Genomic DNA, 27,719 nt, shown 5'->3' on the forward strand with positions numbered 1-27,719 from the left:
CGCCGCCGCCGCCGCCCCTGGACCATGTCTGACTCGCTCTGGACCGTGCTCTCCAATTTCTCCATGCCCTATTTCCTTGACAGCAGCATGTTCCGCCGCACCAAGAGGTAATAGCCCCGCTGCCCGGGCCACTCACCCCACCTCCAACACTTCCCCCACTGCCATGACTGGCATCAGTCTCCCCAGAGTTCGGGTCCTATTTGATCCCCCCGAAGCCCTTGGCCCCTTTACCGCCCACCATCCCCCACCTCCTCTGCCCATGAAACTTCCCCCAGATTCCGAGATCCTCTCCAACCCCATGAGACGTTTTCCAACTTGAGACCCTTCTAGCCCCAGTCCTAGGCTTGGGCCCTGGACCCCCGCCCAGCCCCCTGCCCTTGCTCTGTTGGGGGGGGGGAGGTGGCGAGGGAGTTGGCCTGGTCTTGCTCTAAGGCGCCTCTATATTGCTGCTGCAAGGGCGGGGTCCAGGCCAGGGATGCTGTTGCTGCAGAGGCGGCCCAGCTGCGCCAGATGTGTGTGTGTGGAGCAGCAGGTCGTCTCTCTCAGCGGCCCTGGGAGTCGGGGTGGGGTGGAATAGGGGTAAGAGGAGAGGCGGCTAACGCCCCTACATCCTTGGAAGGGGAATGGCGCGGTTCGGGGAAAGCGGAGCTTGGAGCGGGCACGGCGTCTTTGTCTGTGGGCACAGCCGGGTTCTGCCTCTGCCACTGGGATTTGGGGAATTTGGGCGGGGATGGAGTGGGGAGGTGGAGAAGGGATGTCGGGGCGCCGTTCTCTGTGAACAATAGCTACGGCCACCAGGCCTACCCCCACCCCCCCCATTCCTAATTGCCGGATCTAATGAGATGCTTCACTGCAACCGCTGCAGCGACAACACTCGGCACTCAGGCAGTGGGGGTGGCGGGGGAAGCAGGACTAAAGACATCGCCCTCCTCCGAGCCTCCTAATCCGGTCTCCCTTCTACTGGGGAGGGGTGTCAGAGAGAACCGGGGCTCCCTGCCCCTTCACATAAAATATATATATATACATAGTGATCCAGACTTGAAACGCAGGTAGATGAATGGGGTCACAGAAGAGTGACCCAGGCATAGAAATTCACCTACAGAACCATCAACAGACACAGAGGCACCAAGTACTCCAGAGCCCTGGACATGCAGACAGCAGTACAGTCATTGAGAGAGAGAGAGAGAGAGAGAGAGAGAGAGAGAGCCCTGTTAGGAGACACAATGAAATAGAATGAAACAAACTCTACCAGATCCAGGCACTACAGAGACAGTGAGCTAGTAGACTGTGACAGTGACAGAGGCAGGAAAACCACAAGGACACACCGAGGCAGGCAGGCACAAATTCAGGAATGGAGTATCACAGCGAAGTCAGAGAATCACAGAAAATCACTGTAGCAGATGTATAGCCACAGAGGCGCGCGCGCGCACACACACACACACACACACACACACACACACACACACACACACACGGACTCGGCGCCAGGGGGGCCTTGGAGACTCGGACCCTTGACTTGGAACACAAGCTCCAGGGATGCTCCTAGCACCTGGTCCCCAGACCCCAGGCTAGAGCTCCAGCCAACTCTAGGCCCCCCGAGCTCATCCAACCTCGGACCCCCGAGGGGCTAGGACTGCAATCCCGAAGAGTGGAGGGCCGGCTCCGTGCGGACTCGGCGCTGCCCGCCTCCCCTCCTTTTCCTTCCCCTCCTTGCAGCTGCCGCACCAGTAACAGGAAAAGCCTCATCTTGACCAGCACGTCACCCACTCTACCGAGGCCCCACTCTCCGCTTCCTGGACACATAGGTGAGTTTGGAGCGGGGCGGGCTGGGAGGCCCGACCAGGCCACGGGGAGGGGAGGGTGACAGGGTGTCTGGGAATCTCCTGGGGAGGGAACGAGGTTGGGGGGGGCTGGAGGCGGGGCCGTATAGGAAAGGAGGTGGGGCCAGAGGAAGTAGAGGCGGGGTTACATGGGAGAGAGGTGGGGTCAGGTTGGAGACTGGGAAGGTTCGGTTCGGTTTGAGTCAGACTGGACAGTGCAGTGGTCGGACCAAACCGGAGCGGTTTAGGATTCAGTGAGGGCAGATTAGAACCTTAGGCCTCTCAGAGGTCATCAGAATTGCTGCTCCACATCCGAGCAAAGCCTACGAGGTTTAGAGACTGAACCAGAGGGGCCAGAGAATCTAGATTCCAGTGGGGGCCAAATGGAGGCGGAGCCAGAATGGAGGGAGCGGGATCCAGGTGAGGGGACCCACGGACTAGGATGGAGGCAGAAGGGGTCGTATGGCTGAGGGAGCTAAAGAGGAAGGGTAGCCTGGAGGACACGGCCGCTCTGGCCTAAGCCGCCACTCCCCCCGCTTCAGGCAGCAGCCCCCTGGACAGTCCCCGCAACTTCTCACCCAATACTCCTGCCCATTTCTCGTTCGCCTCCTCCCGCAGGTGAGTGTCCCCCCCCTTACCCCGCTGCGCTCCCCCAGCCCCACGCCCCAGTTCCTGGGAGACTTGACCCCGCTCTGTGATGCCCAACTAGCTGCCCCCGCGCCCGGGGCTGTGGTGGAGAAGAGCTCGGGGAATAAGCTCGGATGGCTGGAGCTGGACCTGCCACGCACCCGATCCCCGGGGGCCCGGCCTGCAGAGGCTGGGAGGAGTTGGTCTGGGGGCGGGGCTCTCCGCGCGCTCCCGACTGGCACTTACGGTGTTGCTATGACAACTCCGAAGGGGGATGCGGGGTGCTCTGGCACTGACTGTCCAACTGGCGAGCAGCCGTCGACCCCCTCAACCCCCGCCCCCACGCGCGCCCTCGCCTTCCCCGCCCCCTTCGCGCGAGAAAGAAGGTTCAGGAGGCTTTGGGGGTGGGGCGGCCGTTAGCCCGGGGTGAGGCGGAGGGGAGGAGGGGTTGGTACGTGTGCGCGTACGTGTGAGTGTGTGTTGAGGGGGGATGGGGTCTTGTGTGTGTGAAGGGGGGGATGGATGGGATTGTGTCTTGAGAGGGAGCGTGAGGTTATAGTATGAGAGAGGAGAGGTGAGGGGCCATGGGGGTGCACTGGAGAGGGATGGGGGATATACAGGGGAGGTGGGGATGTGGGGGGGGTTACCGTATTTGAGAGGAAGGAGACCCGAGTGAGACTGGAAGAGGACTGAGGTATACAGAGGGAAAATGGAGATACGTGAAGGAAGAGTGTGAGATGTATAAAGGGGAGCTGGCAGCCTTTGAGAGAGGAAATAGGGGTTGTGTGGGGCCAAGGTGGGTCTAAGAGAGAAGAGACAGTTCTCACTGTAAGAAAAGGAGGGTTGGGTTCATGTCTGACCTTAGAATGAAGAAGGGCCCATTAATAACTAGATATGTCTGGGGGGGGGTAAGGAGGGTTGTGTGTATGAGTATAAGTGGAAGGAAAGCCTATATTTGAGAGAGGGAGGGAGGTTGAGGGCCATGTGTGACTGGTGGGGGAGGATCAGGCAGAAGCTTTTGAGTGAATGGGCATCTGCATGTATGAAAGGTTTGGGAGCAAGAATGAATGAGGTGGGATAAAACATGTGATTCTGAATATGTGTAGAGGAGTGGGGACATGTAAGCCCAGGTGTCAACATCTGGGAGTTGGAAAATGAGGATGTGTGTTTAAGAAAGGATAGGGAGGATGTGTGACAGGAGGAATGGGGGGGTGGATCATGCATTTGAGGTGGTTGGTATGAAAACTGGGAATATACAAGGCATTGCACATAAGAGCAGAACTGGAGATGTATGTTCACATATAAGGGAGGAGGGAACCACGAGTGAATATTGTATGTGAGAAAGATGGAGGGTGGAATAGATATTATGTGAGAGGAGAGTGGGACATGTGTGTGTCTGTTTTGAGGAGGATGAATATGTGCAAGAAGAGACTATGTGAGGGTTAGAGGCAAGGGATATATATTTGTATATGAGTGAAAAAGACTAAGCAGAGGGAAGAAAGGAGGAAATGTGCATTAAGCACCTACTGTGTGCTAAACACTTTATACATATAGCATTTGACACAACACTAGGAGGTAGGTGCTATTATCCAAAATTTTATAGTTGAGGAAACTAAGGCAACCAGAAGTTAAGTGACTGCTTAGGGACTTACAGCTAATTAAGTAAAGTAAGTAGCTGAGGTCAAATCTGAACTCAGGTTTTCTTGACTCCAGGCTCACTCTCTTGCCACTCCTTTAGGAAGTTTATGTGTGGGGACAGCTAGGTGGCACAGTGGATAAAGCACTGGCCCTGGAGTCAGAAGTACCTGGGTTCAAATCCCGTCTCAGACACTTAATGATTACCTAGCTGTGTGGCCTTGGGCAAGCCACTTAACCTCGTTTGCCTTGCAAAAAAAAACCTAAAAAAAAAGTCAGAAGTTTATGTGTAAGGAAGAGGTAGGATTCATGTGTGAGAAAGAGTACGTGTAGGGAAAGTAAAGGTGGATCTTTGTGAAATAGGGGTGGGTGGGCTTGTTTATGAAAAGGGTTGGACCTAGTAGTCTGGATGTCAGAGGAGTCTACATGAGTAAAAGTGGATTGAGGTATCTGTGTGTGAGGTGGATGGAGGTGGTGCATAGGTGAATGAAAATGAAAAGTCTAAATGCATGAGGGAAATGGGAATTCTATGCAGGGACATAGGGTGTGTGTCTAGATAAGAAAGTAGGGATAGCTTCCAAGGAGATTTGCACAGTGGATTGATCTCTGAACTTGGAGTCAGGAAGACCCGAGTTCAAATTTTGTCTCTGTGTAACCCTTGGTAAGTCACATAACCTTTTTCAGCATCAGGTTTCTCATCTGTAAAATACTGATGTAAATAATTAATTTTTATAGTTGTTGATATCAAATGAACTAATATATATGTAAAGTGCTTTGCAAACTTCAAAATGCTATATAAATATTGGATCTGATAGTAACATCTGACTATGAGAGGTAATAGGAAGAGGGCTCTATGGATATAAGACAAGACCAAATGCATGTGGGGGTCATAGTGGGAATAAGAGAATGAGTGAGTATAAGAAGGAAATACCAGAAGTCCGAGAAGGAATAAGAATTAGAATTAGGGTTATGAGTCTGTGACTCTGTGTCAGTAGGGGTGGGAAATTTCTGTGCATGCATGAGAGAGAAGAAAGGGGGGGATCCATCTGTGAATGAGAGGCTGTGTGTGCATGAGAGATTAGAATGGGATTTCTGTGTATAGATGGTCTGTGTTTGAGAGTATGTGTGAAAGAGAAGGGGGGGGCATTGTGTGTATGAGACACAAAGATGTGATCTTTGTGTGTAGAGGATTTCTGTATGAAAATGAAATGGGATGTGTTATGAGGGAGGACTGGATCTTTGTGTAAATGAAGAGAGCAAATGGATTGTTAAGGGAGATGAGAATGCATTAGAGAATAGGGGCATGAATGTCTTTGTGGAGAGTAGGTAAAGGTCCTATGTTCATATGAGAGAATAAGGAGGGTGCACATCTGTGTATGAGGGGGTGGGGATGGAAAGATCTGTGTGTGTGAGGGCAGATGGATGGGATGTGAAAATGAGAGGAAGACAGATGGGGGCATTAATGTGAGTTAAGGGGAGATTGGGGAATCTGTGTGTATGAGAGGATAATTGTGTATATGAAAATGAGGGGCAGATAAGGGAAATGTGTATGTGAGAGGATGGATGTCTAAGAAGAGGGAGGTAGTTCTGTGTATAAATGAGAGAAAATGTGGTAGGGCCATATTGTGAGTGGGGGAGGGTCTGTTGTATATATGAAAGAAGATGGGGGTTCCCTTTATATGAGAAAAAAGGGAAGGAAGTTTATATGAAGAGGTTTATATGGAGTTTATATGGAGAAGAGGCCAGGCGGTTTTTGGACCTAAGGGGTAAATTAGTATTTCTGTGTGCCAAAGAGAGGATAAAGGTCTGTTGGGCAAGAGAGATTATAGATAGAATGTCTATCAGGGTACTGGGGAAGGATGGTCTGTTGATGAAGAATAAGGGAAGTGGGAGATGGCACATGGGAGAGAGATGTACATATCTTGAAGGGAAAAGGTAGAATTGTGTTAAGGAATAGAGTATAGTGGCAAGTGTGTTAGAGAAATATGAGAGAAAAAGGAATTGGGAAATGGAGGTATGTGAGGAAAAAGGGATTAAAGTGCTGAAATACAAGTAAAAGCAAGTGGATGAGGGAGCTGAATGTGAGAGGGGAGGATGTTGGAATCGGAGGGCTGCTAAGTTTGTTAGATGATGGATTTATGTGTGAGTGTGAAAGAGATGGGTTGGAATGGAAGAGAGAATGAGGCTGTGTGTGTATGTGTAAAGGGGGAATGGATATATCTGAAAGGGGGGATGAGAGAATGTAAAAGTAAGATGGGAGTGTGTGAGGGGAAATAGATGTATGTGAAGTTAAGTGTGTGAAAAAGATGTGGAATAAGTATGAGGGGGGAATCAACTGTGGGTGTGTAATTCATGAAACGGGTAATAAGAGTTTGAGCATGAGAAGGGGGGCATTGTGAGAGAAGAATGTGTATGAGAGAAAGAGAAAGGAAGGAGGGAGAGAGGAAGAGTTTGTTCAAGAGGAAATGAGTGGATGGGTGTAGGTGAACATGAGAGGAGATGTGTGGGTGGGTGCTAGAGGGGGACTGGGTTTGTGTATGTGTGAGAAAAGGGGGATGAGTTTGTGTCGAGTAAATATGCGCATCTGACAGTGGAGATAGGTGTGTGAATGATAGATATGAAGGCGGAGAAGATGGGTGTGTGTGTGACAGTGGATGAGGAATAGATTGCCTGTTGAATATGAGAGACTTGGGTATGAATGTGAGTGGAGATGGGGGTGGCCTGTGTATAAGAGATGGGGTTGGGGGGGTCTCTATGGGAAAGAAGAGTTGGGGGTCCATCTGGGAGGTTGTGAGAATGAGGGGGATGGTATCTGTACATTTGAGTGTGAGGGAGAAACAGGAGATGTGAGTGTATGGTTGTTTGCATGAGACAGTAAGATGGGCAGAAAGATCTATGTCTATTTGGGCAATTATGTGTAGGGAGAGATCAGTGTCTTGGAGGGGTATGGGAAGTAGGTGTTTTTGTTTGGTTTGGTTTTTGCAAGGTAATGGGGTTAAGTGACTTGCCCAAGGTCACACAGCTAGGTAATTATCAAGGGTCTGAGGTCTGATTTGAATTCAGGGCTGGTGCTCTAGCCTCTGCCACCTAGCTGCCCCGGAAGTAGGTGTTAATGAGATACTAGGGATGGTCGGTCTATAGAGATTGGAATAGATGGTCCATGTTGAGAGGTAGAGGTGTGTGATGAGAGAGAGAGATTATAAGGCTCTATGTGGGCAACTTATGAGGAAAATGAATATGAGGGAGAGCTAAAAGGGTGTGTTTGTGTGTGTGTGTGTGTGTGTGTGTGTGTGAGAGAGAGAGAGAGAGAGAGAGAGAGAGAGAGAGAGAGAGAGAAAGAGAGAGAGAGAGAAAGTATGTGTGTTTGAGATGGAACAGGAACGTGCTTTGGGAACTCTGCTTTAAGGCCAATGTATGTTGTATGTGAGTGGGGATGGGTCTGTGGGTTTGAAAGGGAATGAGCTGGTCTATGTCAAGATGAGACAGGGAGTGCTCTGTAAAGATTAGTGAAGAGAAAGAATAAGACTGATTTCATGTTTGTGAGAGAGGAGGGATGAAGGTCTGAAGGTCTGGAGGAGCCTGGGGCAGGTGTTGGGGAGGGGAGATGAGAGATGGGAATGTGTCCATGTGGCTTGAATGTGTGTTTGTGTGTAAAGGAGAGAGAAGTTGGGGTTTGGTATGAGGGAGATAGGGAAACAGGATTCTGTGAATGAGTGGAGACATGCATAAGGATGTAAAAGGGGAAGAAGAATATGGTAGAGGGTAGATAACAGGGATTTAAGTGTGAGAGAGTTGTGGAGGAGTCTATAAGGGGGAGAGGTCTAGAGTATGAGAATGGAGATGGGGGCCTCTTTATGTGAGTGGATGAAGGGGGCCAGTATAGATGTGTATTGGGGGTTAATATATATATATACATACATATATATATATATATATATATATATAACATATATTTGTGTGTGAAGGAAGGAGTTGGGATGTGTAAACTTGGGAGAAAGGGAAAGATATATGTTTGAGAAGGAGAGCAGAAAATACAGAGGACTAGAGAAGAAGTGGATGTGGGAGCTGTAAGAAAGGATATGATATGTGAAAGGTAAAATCAGGAAAAGTCAGGTATAAGATAGTATGATTATATGAGAATAAGAGAGGCTAGATAACTCTGTGAGATGAAATAGATGTTTTATAAAAGGGAAATGGTTATATATTTGAGGGGAAGAAGAGGGGATGGAGTATGTGAGATGAGTGTGAATGTGTGTTTGAGTAGATAAAGGAGAAGGTATATGAGAGATGGTAATGGGTAAGGACATGAATAAGGGGAAAGAGAACTTAAGTGAAAAAGGTAGATGAGGGTATGTGTAGGGGTATGGGGTAAGAGATGGGTATGGACAGATGAAAGAATGTGTATATGAGAGATGAAGATCTGGATGTGGGAAAGGTATGAATGAAGACATGGGAGCTTGATTGAAAGAAGGGGATGGATATAGGTATGAGAACAGATGAAGGTATATAGGTGTGTGTGAGGGGTTATGAGAGAGATGAATATGTGAAGGGAGAATTGAGGTGCTTGTGAGACAGAGGATGAATGTGAGTATGGATGTGGGGATTATATGTGAAAAGAGAAACCATATGTGTAGAAACATAAATTTGAGTTTGTATGTGTGTGTGTGTGTGTGTATGTGTGTGTGTAGTGAAGAAGGGGGATGGTATATATGGGTATGTGATATGACCAAGGAAGGATAAAGACATATGAAAGAGGAATGGAAGCTTGAATACATGGAGATGAAGAGAGATGGTGGGTCTTTATATAAGAAAAGGTGGAATGGGTGGTGTCTGCAAAGGGAGAATGGGAGTCTTATGAGAAGGGGTATGGGAGGGGTGGTCTGTGTATTTTAGAAGAGACAGATCTCTGGTCACAGTGAGGGGAAGTTAAAGAGGTTTCTTTGTATGAAGAGGAATAAAGATTGAGAAGAGAGGGGCAGCTAGGTGGCGCAGTGGATAAAGCACTGGCCCTGGAGTCAGGAGTACCTGGGTTCAAATCTGGTCTCAGACACTTAATAATTACCTAGCTGTGTGGCTTTGGGCAAGCCACTTAACCTGGTTTGCCTTGCAAAAACTTAAAAGATTGAGAAGAGGAACAAGGGGATTTGGGGGGGGGTAGGGCATTCCTTAAGAATAGAAATCATCTTTGAAGGGGTATGTAAGAAAAATGGGAGCACGTGTGTGTGTGTGTGTGTGTGTGTGTGTGTGTGTGTGTGAGAGAGAGAGAGAGAGAGAGAGAGAGAGAGAGAGAGAGAGAAGGGGGAAGGAGAGACTTATAGGGGCTTGAGAGAAAGATAGGATATAGGTGTGAGGGGGAAGGCATAGGATAGAAGTAAAATAAGGCTATGGTCTTGTATTATAAGAGAAGGTACAAAAAATATGAACATGTTAATGATAGGAGGATGCATATGTGAGAGAGGAAATATGAGTTTATGAGAAGAGAAAAGTACATGAGGGGAAATTGGGGTGGAGAAGAGGGAGTTAGGTGATGGAAGAAAGGGGGATACTGGTACTCTTATTGATTGATCTGTAAGAGAATGGACTTGTAGGGAGGAGAGAAAGGATACCACATTTTTATGTGGGAGAGAGAAAGGGATAGATATCATAAGGGAGAAGGGTGAATGGAGGCTTAGGGATTATGGATATGTATGAGAGGGGCATCTATATGTAAGAGCAAAAAGAGTGTACGTGAGAGAGTGGGGCAATGGTAGTGCAGTGGAAGGAAAAGGGATGTGTTTAAAAAAGAGAAAACTGTGTACATGTGAGGGAGAAAAGTGAGATGGATGTGTGTGTGTGTGTAAGTGCTATGTGTGGGAAGATGGAATATATAGACTGTGTGTATGAGGAAGAAGAGGACATGAGCTGTATTTGTATTTGAGAAAAAAGTGGGGGGGAGACTGGGTAGTATAGAGAAAGATTTGGGATGTGTGTATGAGAATCTGTGTGTGAACAGAGATGAAGGGAATGGGCATTGTCTGGCTATGAGAAAGAAGGCATCTACACTGTATAAAGGAGACTGAATATTATGGGAGGGAGAGGGCAATAAGATTCTGGATCTGTGTAGAAGAGAGTAACACAGGAGACAGAGGTCTATATGAGAAAGAGGGAAATTGGTGTGTGAAGAGAGGAGATGAGTGTGGAATGGGGATGGTGAGGGGTGGGTGTGAAGGAGATGAATATTGTGTGAGGGGGCAATAAAGATGAGTATTAGGAGGGGTGTCAGAAGGAGCGATATTGAAGGTAGGAAAGGGAGGGAAAATGAAACAGAAGGGGGGGAGAGAGGCAAGGAAGAAATTTGGGTGGAGGAACTTAGATATGGGAAAGGAGGAAGAGTAGTACATATTTCTTGAGGTTAGGCAGTCCCTCTAAGCAGAATATAGGCTTACGTGTGTGTGAAAGGGATGGGGTATGTTATGAGGGTACTGTTGGTGAGAAAAATGTGAGTGTGGAAACATATATGAGGGTACATGTATGAGGAAAAGTGAGCATGAGGACCAATAGAAATGTGCATATGAGAAGAGGCTATGACTATGAATATTGGGGAGTGTGAACATGTCTAAATTTTATGTGTATGTGTATATGTGTCTTTAAGACGGTAGGAGGAAGAGGAAGTGTGTATGGATAGGAGGGTTAAGGATGGATAAAAATATATGATGATATTTATGAATATATGAGGGAGTAGAATGGAGACATGTATGAAGAATGTATGTGGGGATGGAATGTATGTATGAGAAGGTACAGGTAGGGGAAGAGAGGTGAGAGTGAAAGGGGATCTGAGATGGGAAAGATAAAAAGGGTCTGTGTATGTATGTGTGTGGTTGACTGGAACTCATGGAGAAAGGGGATGTTGGAGTGTGAGAGAGGCTGGGATCTGTGAGGGAAAGTGGGTATAGGATTAGGGTCTGAGGGGGGATGGGGATGAATTAGGGAGGGTTGACTGCGTTTGGGAATGTCTAATTGTGCAGGTGAATATACGTGTTATGTGAGTATATGAAGAGTGGACTGTGAGGCTGAAAGGAAGATGGGGCTGTATGAGAGGCACAGGAGAAGGGGAATAAAGGGATTGGCTTGAGGTCTGAAAAGGGGAAATAAGACCATGTCTGGAGACTTGGTAGGGGTGGGGGAGGAATGGGGAATGAGATCGAGAGTGTGTGTGTGTGTGTGTGTGTGTGTGTGTGTGTGTGTGTGTGTTTATATATTTTTTGTGAGAGAGGGGACACCCATTGATTCAGGGGAAGCATTACCATGTCTAAGAAATAGAAAAGGATTCTTAGGAGAAGAAAAGATGTATGTGACAGGGGCATCTGTGAGCAGAGGGAGGACTGGGTCCTGTGGGGCATGAGATTGAAAAATATCATTGGGGGCGATGTGGCTGGGATGGAAGGTGAATAGTCTGGATAAGACAAAAGGGAATCTCTGAAGCCTCTTGAACCAAGGAATGACATGGCCTAGTAGGAATATCAATCTGGTATCTGTGATTGATGGATTGGAAAAGGAAGAGACTGGAGGCAGAGAGACTTAGCAGAGGCTATTTTGTCCTCTGAACAAGAACTGATGAAACCTGAACTGGAGGGTAGTGGTGTGAAGGGCTCAGATTTGATCAGACTTGGTGCCTAACTATATTTAAGAATGGAGAGTGAAGAACTGAGGGCAACCAACGTGTCAAATCTGAATTGATAACTATGTGTGAGAGAGGAGAAATGAACCTGAGAGTGAGTGGGTGAAGGGAGCTAGGAACATAGATCTTGGAGGGTTTATGGGCACCTGTATGAGAATGAGTATGAAGGAGATGTCAAAGAGTAGATCAGATGTGTGAGGGGAATGGTATGGTGTGTATGGGTGAGTGAGGGGAAAACAGGGACTATGGGAGAGAAGGGGAGGATGCATGCCAGTGAGTAGACATGAGGGGCCAGGGACATGTATGAGTAAATGAAGAGATGAATTGGGGGCATTTTAAGTGGTATGGAAAGTGGGACTGGGATCATATATGAATATATGTAAGAGGATTTGGGGAGAACTGAGTGCATGAAGGGTTAGAATATGCCTTGTTTATAAAGTAACTGGGTGAAAACTGGGTGAGGAAGGGTGGGGGAATGAGTCATATGTGGAGAATGGAGAGACTAGGAACTTTGAGGAGGGAAGAGACAGAGACAGAGGGGGAGAAGAAAAGGAGGCAGGGGGTCTTGTGTATGTTGTCTCTCTTTGCTCTTCCTGCCCTCTTCTACTCTCTCAGCCCTTTCTACCTAGTAGTCTTCCTTCCCCAAGTCTTGCCTTTTCTTTCTCCCTTCTCATCTTTACTCTTTTCCCAAGTCTTAACTTCCCTCATTTCTAGGCCAGTTTTATTTTCTTTCTCCCATTCTCTGTGACTCTCCCAGCCATTAGTTTTTTCCCCTTCCCAACCTTCTCAATTCTGTTTCTCCTTTCCCTTGACATTTTTCCTTTATCATTTCCCCCCTTCATTTTCTCTAGTCTCCTTTTCTTCTCCTCCTCAATCATTTCTTCACCTATTCTTATTCCATCATCTCCCTCTCACTTAGCTTTTCCATTTATCTTTCTTTACTCCTGTTTTGTCTATAGTCTCTTCCTCTTGGATTCCTTCCCCATTATTCTTTTTTTTAGGGTCTCCATTATTCTTAATCCTTTTCTCCTTCCCTTTTTACTTAATCTATTCTAACTTTTCTTCTCCCCCCATTTTCTTACTTTTTCTTTTCCACTATTTTCATTTCCTTGTCCATTAACCAGTCTTCCCCTCCCATTTTCTTGCCTCCCCCTTCTCCAATCTTCTTCTCCCTCAAGTCTTCTCCTTTTCCCTAAATTTCCCTCCATGTTCATTTATATTCTTCCATTCTCTGTCACCCTCTCCTCAGTTTTCTTCCCCTTTCTCTCTATATTGCTTTGTCTTTGTTCACATTCTCCCCCCTCCCCCCAATGTCCTATTGCTGTCTGGGGTAGTCTTGTCTTGTGTGAGTGTGTGTGTGTGTGTGTGTGTGTGTGTTAAAAAGAAGGAATGGAAAGGGAGAAATATTCTCCCAGCTGCTTCTGAGGCTTTTGTGGGTTGGTTTCCAGGGCAGATGGACGCCGCTGGTCTCTGGCCTCCCTCCCTTCCTCTGGCTATGGCACCAACACGCCCAGTTCCACAGTCTCTGTAAGTGAGGAAAGTCAAGATTGGAGGCAGGAGATTCCAGCAATTCCCACCAACTTTTCTTCTTTCCTTCTTTCCCTCCCCCCCCATTCTCTGTCTCATCCCCAGTCTCAATCTGGATCTTTCTATCAACAGGGTCCACTATATAACCATCTTCCCAGGCTTTAAGCATCTCTGCATTAAAAAAAAAATTAGTTCTAGCCCTTCTCTCAAAGTCTATTTCTGATACTTAGGCATCTGTGTCTATTTGCCCTCTGATTTTGGCCTATGACATTGGGTGAATGGGGGGTGGGCAGGAATATGGGGGGAAGGGTCTTGTGGTCCCCTTCCTCCACTAAGTAACATCTTCTGCCCTTCTCTCTACCTCATTCTCCCATCAACTGCCCAGTCATCCTGTTCTTCCCAAGAGCGACTTCACCAGCTCCCTTATCAGCCAACGGTGGATGAGTTGCACTTCCTGTCCAAGCACTTTGGCAGCACAGAGAGCATCCCAGATGAGGATGGGGGCCGTCGCTCACCCGCTGCTCGGCCCCGCTCCCGAAGCCTCAGGTCAGACCAGCTCTCCTGGGACTCCCTTCCTGGGGAGGATCAGGACCTGGGCTAGGAATGATCTGGGACTTCATGACAAGGATGCCAAGGGGGGCCCCCTAAGGGGACACTGAGGGAGGAGATGGAGGGGCTGGAGAGGGGTCAGTCCTATTCAGAGGCAGGTTGAATAAGATGACCTCTCCCTGCAGCCCTGGGCGTTCCCCTTCCTCCTATGACAATGAGATCGTGATGATGAACCATGTGTACAAGGAGAGGTTTCCCAAGGTGAGGCCAGGTCCCCAGGACAGCTTTCACCTGCTGACCACCCGCTTACCTCCACAGCCACCTTGGCAACGAATTTGGTCTTGCCTGTTAGCTTCAAGCACCCCCTAGTGGTCATTTTCTGCTACTGAAGATCTTTTTACCAAGAAAGGCATTAGATCCAAGGAAGAGACTGGCATATTCTACACTAACCACTACCACCATGCCCCCATCCTTAACCCTGTTACAGGTCCCAATAACCTTGCCAAGACCCTCATTCCAGACCCCCATCCATCAGTTGCCTAGTCTCAGGTCCTTCATTTGTCATGAGAATACTTGGTGTGGTGGGAAGAAGATTGAATCAGAAAGACTCTAGAGGATTCTCATTCAGGTTCAGCCACTTGCTGTGTGACCTTGGGCACTGACCTCACTTCCCTCTGGACCTCAGGCTATTCCTTTGTAAAAGGAGGGTGTGTATTAGCTGCTCTCCAAGGATTTTTTTTCAATCTTAAACCTTATGCCCCAGTGTTCCCAAGTCCTTGAGTGTCCCTCAGACTCCTTACGGCATGACCCTGAAATCTCTTACCATAAGGACCAAGTTTGTTGAAGCCCTTGATCTGGTTACTGCTGGCTGTAGCCCTTAATTCCCGCTCTCAAAGCATTCTCTTGCCCTGCTCTGCAGGCTACGGCACAGATGGAAGAGAAGCTGAGAGACTTTACCCGATCCTTTGAGCCTGAGAGTGTGCTACCACTAGCTGATGGTGTCCTCAGCTTTATCCATCACCAGATCATAGAGCTTGCCCGAGACTGCTTGGCCAAGTCCCACGATGGCCTCATCACTACTGTCTATTTCTATGAGCTGCAAGAGAACTTGGAGAAGCTGCTACAGGATGTAAGAGCAGGGGTGGGGGTTGGAGTAGAGCAAAACTTCCAAAACCCTGGGGCAACCCATTCCTATTACTCCCTGGTTCCTCTAGGTCTCTCTACTCTATTTTCTAATCCCAGACATTTCCCCTTCTCATCTTGTTAGGCAAGCTCTAAATTGTCCTTATGTCCTCATGTCCCCGAGTCTCCTAGTCCTCTTTCATTCTCCTATTCCTCAAGCTAGATCAGCTCTGCCTTTCCCTGTGCCAACTCAGTCCTCCCCTTCTAAAGCTTTGTTTCAGTTTCTCAGCCCTGCATCTCCTTCTTTTTAGGCTTATGAACGCTCTGAAAGTCTGGAAGTTGCCTTTGTCACTCAATTAGTGAAGAAACTGCTTATCATCATTTCTCGCCCTGCCCGGCTTTTAGAGTGCCTGGTAAGGGAAATATCTGGATGGATGGGGAACTGGGAGGATCCGAGGTCTGGGAAGAGGTCCTAAATGAATGGAAACTGGGACTGGGGAAGCCTGGGGAGAAGTCCTACTGAAAGGGACAGGACTGAGGAATCTGATGAGGGGCTACCTCTGGAAGAGGGAGTGGAACTGTTCCAAGGGAATGGATTCTGATTGGGCTGAACCATCTTCAGTTATGACAGAATGATAAGGCTGGGGTTGGCCTTCAGGTCAGGAGACTTGAATTGGACACTTCTGTGTGGGAGCACTTCTGAGACCTTGCTCTTGACTGGTCTTTTGAACAGTGAAGGAACCCAGTGCTGTGCCTACTCTCTTAGTGCCTAGCTTTCCTTTTGCCTTCAGGAATTTAACCCAGAGGAGTTTTACCACTTATTGGAGGCAGCTGAGGACCATGCCAAAGAAGGGCACCTGGTGAAGACAGATATTCCTCGTTACATCATTAGTCAACTTGGTCTCACCCGAGACCCCTTTCCAGGTGCTAGGTCTAGACAGGGTGCTGGCTCTGGGGGTCCACTCTCTCTCTCCCCTTTGTTAGAGTTGGGGTGAGGCATCCAGGGGCCTCAACTGTACAATTTGGCTCCTAAGGGAGGTCTGACCCTCTCTAACATGCCCCACCCCTACCCCAGCACATGCAAAGGGTAGGTTTTAGGGGGAGTGATTCAGGATCCTGCACTCCCTCCCCAATACTTCACCTTTCCCCAGATGTAGTTCACCTTGAGGATCAAGACAGTGGAGGCTCCAACACCCCTGAGCAGGATGACTTTGCAGAGGTGAGCAGAGGTGACATCCCTGGTAATAGATAGGGGCCTGAGACTTTTCTCTTTTCCCTGATCCTTTCCTTCCTTCCAGGGGCGGGGTGCCACCCCCAAGGCCAAGAAACCCCCTGGTGAGAGTGACTTTGAAACCATCAAACTCATCAGCAATGGTGCTTATGGGTAAGAACCAAGGGCTGAGACAATACAGGTGGTGGGGAGAAGGGAGGGGGGGGCCAGAGGCGAGGGGGTCAGAGGGGATGCTAGTTGTGCCACGCTTGCAGGGCTGTGTACTTGGTGAGGCACAGAGAGACACGCCAGCGCTTTGCCATGAAGAAGATCAACAAACAGAACTTGATCCTTCGCAACCAGATCCAACAGGCGTTCGTGGAGCGTGACATTCTCACCTTCGCTGAGAATCCCTTTGTTGTCAGCATGTTCTGCTCCTTTGAGACCAAACGACACCTTTGCATGGTCATGGAATACGTGGAAGGTAGGCGACGGTGGTCACTGGCAACCAGCCCAGGCAAGACCATTTATTTTAAATCAACAAACAAGTATTAACCAATTCCTGTGTGTGTGAGGATCTGGACCAGTACTGGGGTAGAAAGATAGACACTACCCCTAAGAAGCTTCCAGGCTAACTGAGGGGAATGGCCTAATGCACAAGTGAGATGAGTTTAGACTGACTTTAGAAGTGAATAGGCTCTAGGAAAACTTGAGAAGGGAGAGCTCCTTGTCATCCAAAGGAATCAGGGGAAAAAAAGGCATCCTAGATGAGGCAGCCCCTGAACTGGAATGTGAAGAATGACAAGATAAAGAGATGAAAAGAGGCTGGGTTATCATTCCAGGCCCAGACAATTCCCTGCAAGGATGTAAGTAGGCTAGTGTGGAGTTTAGGGAGCAGCTAGCAACCAAGTTTACCTAGAAGAAGATGATAATAATAATAATAATAATAAAGACTAGATAAAAGCCAAGTTGTAGATGTTAGGCTAAGGAGTTTGTCTTTTATATTCTAGGTCATAGGGAGTCCCTTTTTTTCTGAGCAGAAAACATCAGCTTTGTGAAGGATGGAATTGAGCTGGAAGAGATTTAGACAGAGGTTATTACAATAGTCCAGGTTGTCGTTGTGGTTTTTCAGTTGTGTCTGACTCTTTGTGAGTCCATTTGGGGTTTTCTCGGCAGAGATACTGGAATGGTTTGCCATTTTCTTCTCAACTCATTTTACAGATGAGGAAACTGAGGCAAACAGGGTGAAGTGACTTGCTCAGGGTCACCTAGCTAGTTTAAGTGTCCATGGTTAGATTTGGACTCAGGTCTTCCTGACTCCAGGCCCAGCACTATCCACTGTACCACCTAGCTGCCCTTAATAGTCCAAGCAGGGGATGATAAAGGCCATGAGAAGCTGAAAGACAAGAGAAGTGCAGAAATAGTAAGAGAGATGATGATGAGGTCTCTTTAGCTGGCCCAGACAAACCACCTTCTGGAAAACTGAAAGAACTGGCAGCTGTGATTGCCGGGCTACTGTCAGTGATTGTGGAGATGGAGAAGGATGGAGGAAGATGATGGAGAAAGATGATGGAGAAAAGAAGGGCACCACGGAATTGGAGAAGGGCAGATAGCCCAATTAAAACAACAACAACATTGAAGTCTGCAAACTATAGGTCAGTGAGCTTTCCTTCAATTTCAGGCAAATTTCTAGAAGGTATCATTGAAGGCATGGTTAACAAAATTCAGAAAAGCCATGGTGATCACAGAGGGCGATGTGACTTCAACAAGAATAAGTCATGTCAAACTAACCTTGTTTCCTTTTTGGATGGGTTAGATAAAATGTATCTAGAATTTTAGCAAAGCATTTGATAAAATCGTGATATTCTCATGGAGTAGATATGAAAAATAAGGTGAATTCAGACCTGATTAAATGACCACAGTCAAAGGGGAATCATCTTTGCTTTGATGTCCCCTTGGAAGGAGGTCTCTAGGGAAGCACCTTAGGGCTGCTTGGTCCTGTGTACTACTCTGAGCCAAGCTCCATACTAGGCCTTGCCCTTTCAGAGCTTACCTTCTATCTGTTGCATGATTCTATCCCAGACATAGAAAACAGATTAGGCAGCATGCTTATCAGTGACTTCTAGCACTACATCTATAATTCTATGAAAGGTATAGATGATGCAAAGTATGGAGAGATATGTGATACAGTGGATGACGGGATGCCAAAGGAGATTGACAGGCTTGGACATTGAGCCATATCTAAGAGGGTGAAATTTAATTGAGATAAATGTCTAGTTTTCCTGGTTGGGTTCAAGAAATCAACTTCATAAGAACCAGATGAGGAGGGATTGTTAGAAAGCAAATTATGAGATAAAAAAAGATCTGGGGGTTTTGGTAGACTACAAACTCAGTATGAGCCAACAGGGTGAGCTGGCAGCCAAGATACTAAGACAATCTCAGGCTGCCTTAAAAGAGGGCTTGTTTCTAGGGATAAAGCAGTAATGGTCTGTAGTTAATCATAGTGCTTGGTCATGAATAGACTACACCTGGAGCATTGTATTTGGATCTGTGACATTTTGTGAAGGAGAGCTGGACAGTCTTCAGAAGTGGGCAGGTTGAGAAGACCCTGAAGTTACTGATATTTGAGAATTAGTTGAAACAAACTTGAGAATTTTTATCCTGGAGAAGAGAAGATAGGGTTTGTCTCTATATGGGGGGGTGGATTTGGTAATTGTCTTCCAGTATTTGAAGGATGCTCTTAGGTAAGAAAGATCCCTTTTCCTCCAGAATGAGGAGGAAAGGGAGCAGTTTAGGCTGAATACAGAAAAGGCCTGCTAACTCTTGGAGCTGTCCAACAGCAGGAAGGGCTGCTGCTGGTGGGATGGACAGCAAAGCCTGCCTCCTATAGCTTTGTAGACTAAATGAGCACTTGTTGAGTAAATTGGAGAAGGTGTTCTGGTTTTGGAAGAGATTGAACTAAATTTTAGCGCTCTTGGATGGTCTTTTCATGACAGTAAACACCAGCAAGTTTAGCTATTAACAGGTCATTGGTTAAAGAGAGACAGATTCAGAGGAGACAAAAGAGATAAAGAATCAGATAAAGGCAGAGTCAGAGACAGGGAACTAGGGGGAAAAGAGAGGATGCGGGGAAGAAAGAATGGAGGGAAAGAGGGGGAACAGAGGAACTTGTGAATAGTTTCAATTGAATGATGAGTCAGAATCAGCAAGGATCTGCAGAGTGATTGTGTCAGGGAGAAAGAGAGTCAGGAATATAAACTGCTCTTTCTAGGAGTTTGTCAGAGATGGAGGATAGAGGATGCTAATTAAAGAAAGGGACAGTGTCAGGGGAAGGTTTTTTATTTTGTTTTTGTTTTAAGAATAGAAGAACATGGGTATGTTGCAGGCAGCAGGAATGGGGCCAACATAAAGGGAGAGAAGATAGTTAAAAGAGAAGTGGATTTGGATGGGGGCATACTCCCAAAGGATATGAGAGCATGTGGGCTCAAGGGTACAAGTCTTAAGGAGCAGCCGTGAAAAGGAGAAGGGCCAACTCATGCTAGCAGACTAGAACAAAAGAGGAGAGAAAGATGAGGATGGAGGAGTCTGGATGAGAGAAAATGTGGTCTCTCTACCTGATGGCCTCAATAAAATGGGAGATAAGATCGTCTCCTGAGGGAAAGAGAGTAGGGTGAAATTGGGAGCTGTAAGGCCCTGCTGAAGATGCTGCTGTTATCTCAGGGGGCACAATATTACACCATGTGCAGGGTTGATGAGAAACAGGCACAGAGGCCCTCAGTACCCAGAAGGCTGGGATTCAGAATAAAGGGAGAAGCAGCTATTGAGCAAGCTGTGGGGATTGTGAGGAAGGGAGGTTTGCCTGTCCTCCTTGCCCCAGACATAGAGGGTCCCCCCCTTACAGGAGGGGACTGTGCCACATTGCTCAAGAACATCGGGGCACTGCCTGTGGAGATGGCGAGGATGTACTTTGCAGAGACAGTCCTGGCGCTGGAGTACTTGCACAACTATGGCATCGTGCACCGAGACCTCAAGCCTGACAAGTAGGGGATCCCCTCCTATCTCTCCAACTTCCATTGGCCCCACATTATCCCAGGCCTCTACCTCCTTATCCTCCAAATCCTACAGACTTCTGGGGTTCCTCTTCCCCCTGTCCTGCACACCCCTGAACTTTACCTACCCTTCGATTCCTTTTGCCTTATCCCCATACGCTACTTCTCCAACACTGACCCCCCCTCTTTTCTCACTTTTCTACATTACAGCCCAATTTTTTATTTCCACAAGTTCTCAAATATCCACATTCCCTATTCACTATTCATATCCTGTCCCCTTATTCTCCCTTATTCATATTCTTCTACTCGTTACTCCCCAGATCCTATCATGGATAGTCCCCAGCTTCCTAACCTTTCCAGTCCCTAATCTCATTGGCATGTAGAGGTCTACAGTGGGAAGAGGCTTATGCCCATGGGTTTGGATGGGGGTGGGCACTAAGAGGGTCTGTGGGAGGCATCTGTCTCCTTGCAATGCCTCTCCTGAAAGGGACTTCCTGAAGTTATGCCAGGATGGGGAGGGATGGGACTTGGTATCTCTGAGGTGCCCCCATGCCCCCAGCCTCCTCATCACCTCCATGGGCCATATCAAGTTGACGGACTTCGGCCTCTCCAAGATGGGCCTGATGAGCCTCACCACCAACCTGTATGAGGGCCACATCGAGAAGGATGCCCGAGAGTTCCTGGATAAGCAGGTGGGAGGAGGTGACAGTGGGGCTGTGCATGGGAAGAATCTGACTTGGGGATGGTGGCTGAGGCCTAGCAGGCACAGAACTAGGGGGCTGATGATCTTCACACAGGTATGTGGGACACCTGAGTATATCGCACCTGAGGTGATCCTACGCCAGGGCTACGGGAAGCCCGTGGACTGGTGGGCCATGGGCATCATCCTCTATGAGTTCCTGGTGGGCTGTGTGCCCTTCTTTGGAGACACCCCTGAGGAGTTGTTTGGGCAGGTCATCAGTGGTGCGTGTGCCTGTCCATTGTCCTACCATCTGGCCACTAGCCACCCCTCCTTGGTCCACATGAGTAGTCACTCAAACTCACCATCTAACAAAATTTGAGTGCCCCACTTACAAGACACTGTGCTAGACTCTGGGGACATAGATAAAAACAAAAGGGAGGATTCTGGTGGGGAGGGTATGGGACAGCATGTACACAGATTGAATACCAAGAAAACCCAAACTGTGTCCAGAGGGTGAGCACTTGGACAGTCGGGCAGCTAGGGCCAGAGAGGCTCATGGGTTTTGCCTGAGCTTCCCCTTTCCTAGTGCAGTTGGACTTTGTCCTACCAATATGATGTGATGGAATTTCACCAGCCCTCCTGATGCTGTGGGCCCCAAGAGTTTGGTGTCACCACCCCGGCTTCCCTCTCCATTCTGTGCTTGCTTTCCTCATCCCTCCCTTCCTTTCCTTGCAGATGACATTCTGTGGCCTGAGGGGGAAGAGGCCTTGCCTGCTGATGCCCAGCTCCTCATATCCTGCCTCTTACAAACAAACCCTTTGGTGCGCCTGGGTGCAGGTAAGGAGGGCTGCCTGGCAGTGGGTATCCCCCTCCCAAAGCGTGGGTGTCCCACCTCCAAAGCCTGGACAACTCTTAGGCTCCCTAGCAGTGGGTGTCACCCCTCCTCAAAGCCTGGACAGTCTTTAGGCTCCCTGCCTAGGGCCTACTGTCGACCCCCTCCCTAGGTGGTGCATTTGAAGTCAAGGAGCACAGCTTCTTCCGTGAGCTGGACTGGACAGGCCTTTTGCGGCAGAAAGCTGAGTTCATCCCCAACCTGGAGTCAGAGGATGACACCAGCTACTTTGATAGTGAGTTCCCAGCCCCAGCCACCCTTTGGGCCTGAGGGAGGGGGAGGAGAGGGCTGGGAAGGAGATGCCCTTGCCTCCTCCATACATCCTCAGTGCTCGTGGGGGCCCCCAGCCCGTTCCGACAGGTACCATCATGTCAACTCATATGATGAAGATGACACAACTGAGGATGAGCCTGTGGAGATCCGCCAGTTCTCCTCCTGTTCTCCCCGATTCAGTAAAGTAAGCTCCCCTCCCTCTGAGACAGAAGGAAATGTGCCCAGGGCAGGGTGGGAGCTCCTCCAGGGTGGCCTTTGGTGCTCATGGGAAAATAGCAAGCAGGAGTTTCAGGGGCAAGCCCCCAGGATGCCATCCTGATGGCCAGTCCATCCCCCCAGGTATACAGCAGCATGGAACAGCTGTCCCAACATGAGCCCAAACCTTCCACAAGTAGCAAGCGGGAAGCCAGCACCAAGAGCAGCCAAGAGGAGAAGGCAGCCAGCAAACGGGAGGGGCTGGGCGGCCTTACCCTGCGTGACAAGAGTTGGAGGGGGGGGTCCCCCGAGATGTGAGCTGGGGCAGAACCTTGGGCTATGGGCTGGGGGTCCTCTAGAGTTCTGATGTAGGGGGAGAGGGGGTTGTGCAGAGGTTGGGTTAAAAGATTGGGTTGGGATCCAGACTGGGGAGAGAGGTTTGGGGCAAGACAGGAGGGTTCCTTTGGGCTCTCTTCTCCATGTTGGGACAAAGGAGCTCATTGAAACTGGGAGGTCTTTGTCTGAATCATGAGTGTTGCCTCTGAGTCCCCTGGCCCTTCCCACCCTAGCAAACGTCTGTCAGCCTCCGAGTCATCCTTCCTGGAGGGGGAGGCCAGTCCCCCACTGGGTGCTCGACGCCGCTTTTCAGCCCTCTTGGAGCCCAGTCGCTTTAGTGCTCCCCAGGAGGATGAGGATGAAGGGAGGGTGCGCAGGCCTCCCCGGCCTAGTTCTGACCCCCCTGGGAGCCTAGATAGCAGAACTCCCAAGGAAGGAACTACAGGGGACAGCACCCCAAGCACCGGAGACTCGGAGCCTGGTGAGTCTTCATCTTCTCTTTCCCTGCTTCCCCTGAAGCCTGGGCCACCTCCCTTGTGAGGGTCAGATATATTTGTGAAGTGCTTCACACAGCATCTGGTATGCAGTAGGTGGCTAATACATGGACTCTGCTATTTCCCTTTTTGATGACCTTGTGCAAATTTCTTCTCATTCTGGGTCAGTTCCGTCCTCTTGGATCAGATAATTTGTGAGGTTCTTTTTGGTTCCAGGTTCTTTGAGCCTAAGGGTTCTGGAAATGTGTCTTTTTGCTTCTGGATTCAGGATCATCGCCCTGCTTGCAGGCTGCAGTAGGGCAGGTTTTTTCTAAAGATGGTGTCAACTGAGTCACAATGTTTTCTTCTTCCCCTTTTTCTTCAAACCCCCTCTCCCATACTATCCCTTAAAAGTCTGGACTGGAGTCAAGAGATCGGGTTCAAATCTTGGTTCTAATCCAAGCTTTGACTTTGGATACACCTCTGGACCCCTCTCTAAGGCTCCATTTTATTATCTATAAATATGGAATATTAATCTACTCCCTACTTCCAGGGTTGTTGCAAATATATACTTGGCAACCTTAAGATACTGAAGCCATGGGAGCTGCTGTGGCCATTATTATTTCCAATCAGGTGAATTGATCCTACCCCCCAAAGACGGAGACCCATCTACACCCAAGGCCACAAATGACCTGGTGCTTCGACGGGCAAGACACCAGCAGCAGATCTCGGGGGAGCCCTCTGAGAAGCGGCCCTCACGTCCTGGGGGCAAAGTCATCAAGTCAGCTTCTGCTACTGCTCTGTCTGTCATGATCCCCACAGGTAATCTTAGGGGACAAGGCAGCAGGGGATAGTACAGAACCCCCGGCATGACAGGACAGTCTCCCATTTTCTGATCACCCGCAATCCCCATGTCCACAGTAGACCAACATGGCAGCTCTCCCCTGGCCAGTCCTATGTCCCCTCGGTCACTTTCTTCCAACCCATCATCGAGGGATTCCTCTCCCAGCCGTGACTACTCCCCTGCCGTCAGCGCCCTCCGTTCCCCCATCACTATCCAGCGCTCAGGCAAGAAGTACGGCTTCACCCTCAGGGCTATCCGGGTCTACATGGGGGACTCAGATGTTTATAGTGTCCACCACATTGTATGGGTGAGTGACCTACAAGAAAGGGCAGGAAGCAGGGTGGGGGGGTCCCTTGGGGCAGAGGTGACACTTTCCAAAATTCCTATTTCCAGCTCATCCAGTCCACCCTATGGCTGTTTATTTTTTTAAAAATTGGCAAAGGCATTACCTAGAGATAAAAGTGAAGGTTAGGTCTGGGCTGTACCACTTATTATGTGACTTTGGGTCAGTCACTGTCTCTCTGTAGTTTCCACTTCAGTAAAATGAGGCTCACCTTTCTCATGTCCCTATCCTCATAGGGCTTTTATCATAAGGTCCACTGAGCTGGAAAGGGCCTTAGGGATTCCTGGTCCACCCCCCCCCACATTTTGCAAATGAGGAAACTGTGCCTGAAAGTAGGCAAATGACTTGCCCAGGATCACCCACACAGGAAGTAGATACATGGCTAGGACTGACCAGGGCTCCGAAGAGTGTGCACTCAACTCTACTTGATTCTATCTCAGAGGGCTCTAGAAATGGGAGTTATTTTGTCTTTGATATATGGGACTCACCTGCCCCCTGAGGGTGGGGCCTGACACAGCCTGCAGGGGCCAGGAATCTCCTATAAGCATTGGTGGTTGTCTTCCACCCCCAATAGCATGTGGAGGAGGGAGGACCAGCTCAGGAGGCTGGACTCTGTGCAGGAGACCTCATCACTCATGTCAATGGGGAGCCTGTACATGGAATGGTACACCCAGAGGTGGTGGAGCTCATCCTCAAGGTTAGGAGCTGGGAAGAAGGAAAGCAGGACATGGGGGCGGTTGGCACTGGGCATCCCCAGGAAGATGGAGAGGCTGGGGGAGAGTCCAATGGAAAGACACTCTAAAGGAGGAGGAGGGCACATGGGTCAGGGGATAAGACTCAGAAGACAGAGGAGAAATGGGGTGCCTTGTTCCAGAGGCTCGCCATCTGTGCCCTTTTTATCCTGGCGCTTGTAGAGTGGGAACAAAGTGGCTGTGACGACTACACCTTTTGAGAACACTTCCATCCGCATTGGGCCTGCCCGGCGCAGCAGTTACAAGGCCAAGATGGCCAGAAGGAACAAGAGACCAGCAGCTAAGGAGGGTCAAGAGAGGTAGGGGTACTCCCTGGAGCCCTTGAGGAGACAGGGCAGTGAACAGCTCAGGAACAGGGGAAGAGCGTGGGGGACAGACAGAGCTCTAAATTCTGGTCAAGCTCTGCTGCTGTCATATCGCTATAATCTACCACAAATTATTGAGGCTCTGTTTGACCCTCAGTTTCCCTTTCTGTAAAGTGAGCACATTACACCAGATAATCTTTAAGTTTCATGTGGTGGGTGTTAGGAGTGGGGGGAGTTCTAGGGTCATAAGACAAGGCCTGGCCTTTCACCTCCCTTTTTTCCTGCCCAATACAGGAAGCGCAGCTCTCTGTTCCGCAAGATCACCAAACAGTCCAACCTCCTCCACACAAGCCGCTCCCTCTCATCTCTTAATCGGTCCCTCTCCTCCAGCGACAGCCTCCCTGGGTCCCCGACTCACGGCCTGCCTGCCCGTTCCCCCACACACAGCTACCGCTCCACACCTGATTCGGCCTACCTAGGTACGTTTGCTCTTGGCAGGGAGGACTGGGAACGGGGGTATCTGGGCCACTGCTCTCTGGACTCACCAGACTCCCCTCCGCAATGTCTTCCCTCTCCTGCAGGTGCCTCCTCTCAGAGCAGCTCCCCAGCTTCCAGCACCCCCAACTCCCCAGCCTCTTCCTCCCACCACATCCGGCCTAGCACCCTTCATGGCCTGTCCCCCAAGCTGCACCGGCAGTACCGCTCGGCCCGCTGCAAGTCGGCTGGCAACATACCACTGTCACCACTGGCACACACGCCCTCACCCACGCAGTCATCACCACCACCACTGCCTGGTCACACAGTGGGTAGCTCCCACACCACACAAAGCTTTCCTGCCAAATTACACTCATCTCCACCCGTGGTACGCCCACGCCCTAAGAGTGCTGAACCTCCCCGTTCCCCACTTCTTAAGAGGGTCCAATCTGCTGAGAAGTTAGGCTGCCCACTGGGCACTGACAAGAAGGGTGCACTGCGTAAGCACAGTCTGGAAGTGGGGCACCCTGATTTCCGCAAGGACTTCCATGGAGAGCTGGCATTGCATAGCCTTGCTGAGGCTGAGGGCGAGACTGGCCCTGCATCTGCTGCTGCTGAAGGGCCTGGAGCCCAGCGTCCCCCACCTATGAGGCGACTGGGCCGCCAAGAGTCACCTCTGAGTCTGGGTGGGGGAGACCCCCTCCTAACTGGGCCACGGGGGGGTGATGGTCCCAAGGAGGAAAAGCCAGCCACTGGTCCAGGACCTCCTGGTCCAGGCAAAGCCCCAGAATCCGAAGGGTCTTCCCGCAAGGAAAGGGAAGTAGGCAGCAGTAGGGGAGAGCCCCCATGGTCAGGGGGCTGCATCCCTTCTGGCTGCCCAACTCGGGCACCACCTCCAGGCCGGACACTGGATCGAGAAGGGACAGGTACAAGACACCAGGGGGTGCAGACAGAGGATGCAGGTGGGGCAGCTCGGGCCTTGGCCAAAGCAGCCCTGAGCCCAGTGCAAGAGTATGAGGTGGGCAGACGAAGCAGTGCCAGCGAGGCAGCCACCTCCCCCAGGGGAGGCCCAGGCAATGACCTGCCCCCTGTACCCATTGTTGTGGAGCCCAAGTGTGAGGTCAGTAGGCCTCCCCTTGAGGCCCCTGGGGGGAGGGTGACCAAAGAGCGTTGGGTCCTGGAGGTGGTAGAGGAAAGAACCACACTGAGCTTGCCCCGAAGTAAACCCATGTCTCCCAAACTATCTCCAGAGCCCCCAGGCTCTACTACTGTTCCACACCCACCTTCTGCTAAAAATGGGCCTGGCTCTGACCCAGGGCATCCCCAAGTCCCCACTGCCCTCCCTATCCCAGCTCTCCCAGGCCCCAAGAGTGAGTCAGGGCTGCCTACCCGCTTACCTGCTGAGCCTGTGCCTGGTCCGGGCCTGGCCAAGAAGGGGTCAGCAAACTGAAGGTGGACCTAGTCACTGCTCCACCTCTGGACCTTTGTAAATAGGCCTGGAGGGTGGCACCAGATTGTACAGTGGGTTGTATACATATGTACACATATAAATAAAGTGCGTGTTACGCATCCTGGGCTCCAGGTTCTCTGAACCTGCCACAGGTGGCAGTGGCGATGTCTGAGCTAGTGGGTGTTCAATGACAAATTGAAAGGAGTTGCCCATATAGCTTCCAAGCCAGCTATGACACAGCAGGTGGTACAACAGAGAGGCACCCCATGCAAAGATGCTGTCATTCACAGGAGACACAATCATCACTGTAAAACACGGTCAGCCCACGACCCTAACCCAAGGAGGAAATCAGTCTTGCCTAGAGAGGTATCCCCGAGTCCTGTTAGAACTTTGAGCTATATATAGAAACATAGCTACTGGGGGGGGGGGGGCAAAGCGGCAGATTAGAGGGCTTAATAACTAAAATGACCTGAAGAAAAGCCTTGTTAAGCTATCTTAAGTGAG

The 27,719-nt window shown here is 49.5% G+C and overlaps 1 protein-coding gene across 6 annotated transcripts; it reads left to right on the plus strand.

Annotated features, from left to right (window-relative positions):
* The first annotated feature begins 24 nt into the window (after positions 1-24).
* Positions 25-27,334, plus strand: MAST1 (microtubule associated serine/threonine kinase 1). 6 transcript variants are annotated; one of them, XM_074203518.1, is made up of 26 exons: positions 25-107; positions 1,717-1,805; positions 2,363-2,438; positions 13,188-13,266; positions 13,652-13,812; positions 14,001-14,076; positions 14,735-14,944; positions 15,249-15,350; positions 15,729-15,861; positions 16,089-16,156; positions 16,236-16,321; positions 16,423-16,631; positions 20,049-20,187; positions 20,756-20,888; positions 20,994-21,159; positions 21,614-21,715; positions 21,883-22,005; positions 22,118-22,227; positions 22,383-22,552; positions 22,808-23,055; positions 23,681-23,869; positions 23,969-24,198; positions 24,809-24,931; positions 25,149-25,285; positions 25,586-25,770; positions 25,873-27,334. In XM_074203518.1, the coding sequence occupies exons 1-26, from the start codon at positions 25-27 to the stop codon at positions 27,213-27,215; spliced, it is 4,770 nt and encodes a 1,589-aa protein (XP_074059619.1). In that variant the 3' UTR covers positions 27,216-27,334. The 6 variants fall into 6 exon arrangements, with proteins under 6 accessions (XP_074059619.1, XP_074059616.1, XP_074059617.1 ...); XM_074203515.1 differs by lacking the exons at positions 25-107; positions 1,717-1,805 and adding an exon at positions 1,991-2,240; XM_074203516.1 differs by lacking the exons at positions 25-107; positions 1,717-1,805; positions 2,363-2,438 and adding an exon at positions 1,991-2,240.
* Positions 27,335-27,719: the final 385 nt, after the last annotated feature.

Source organism: Macrotis lagotis, chromosome X, assembly GCF_037893015.1.
Source record: "Macrotis lagotis isolate mMagLag1 chromosome X, bilby.v1.9.chrom.fasta, whole genome shotgun sequence".
Classification (NCBI taxonomy): domain Eukaryota; kingdom Metazoa; phylum Chordata; class Mammalia; order Peramelemorphia; family Peramelidae; genus Macrotis; species Macrotis lagotis.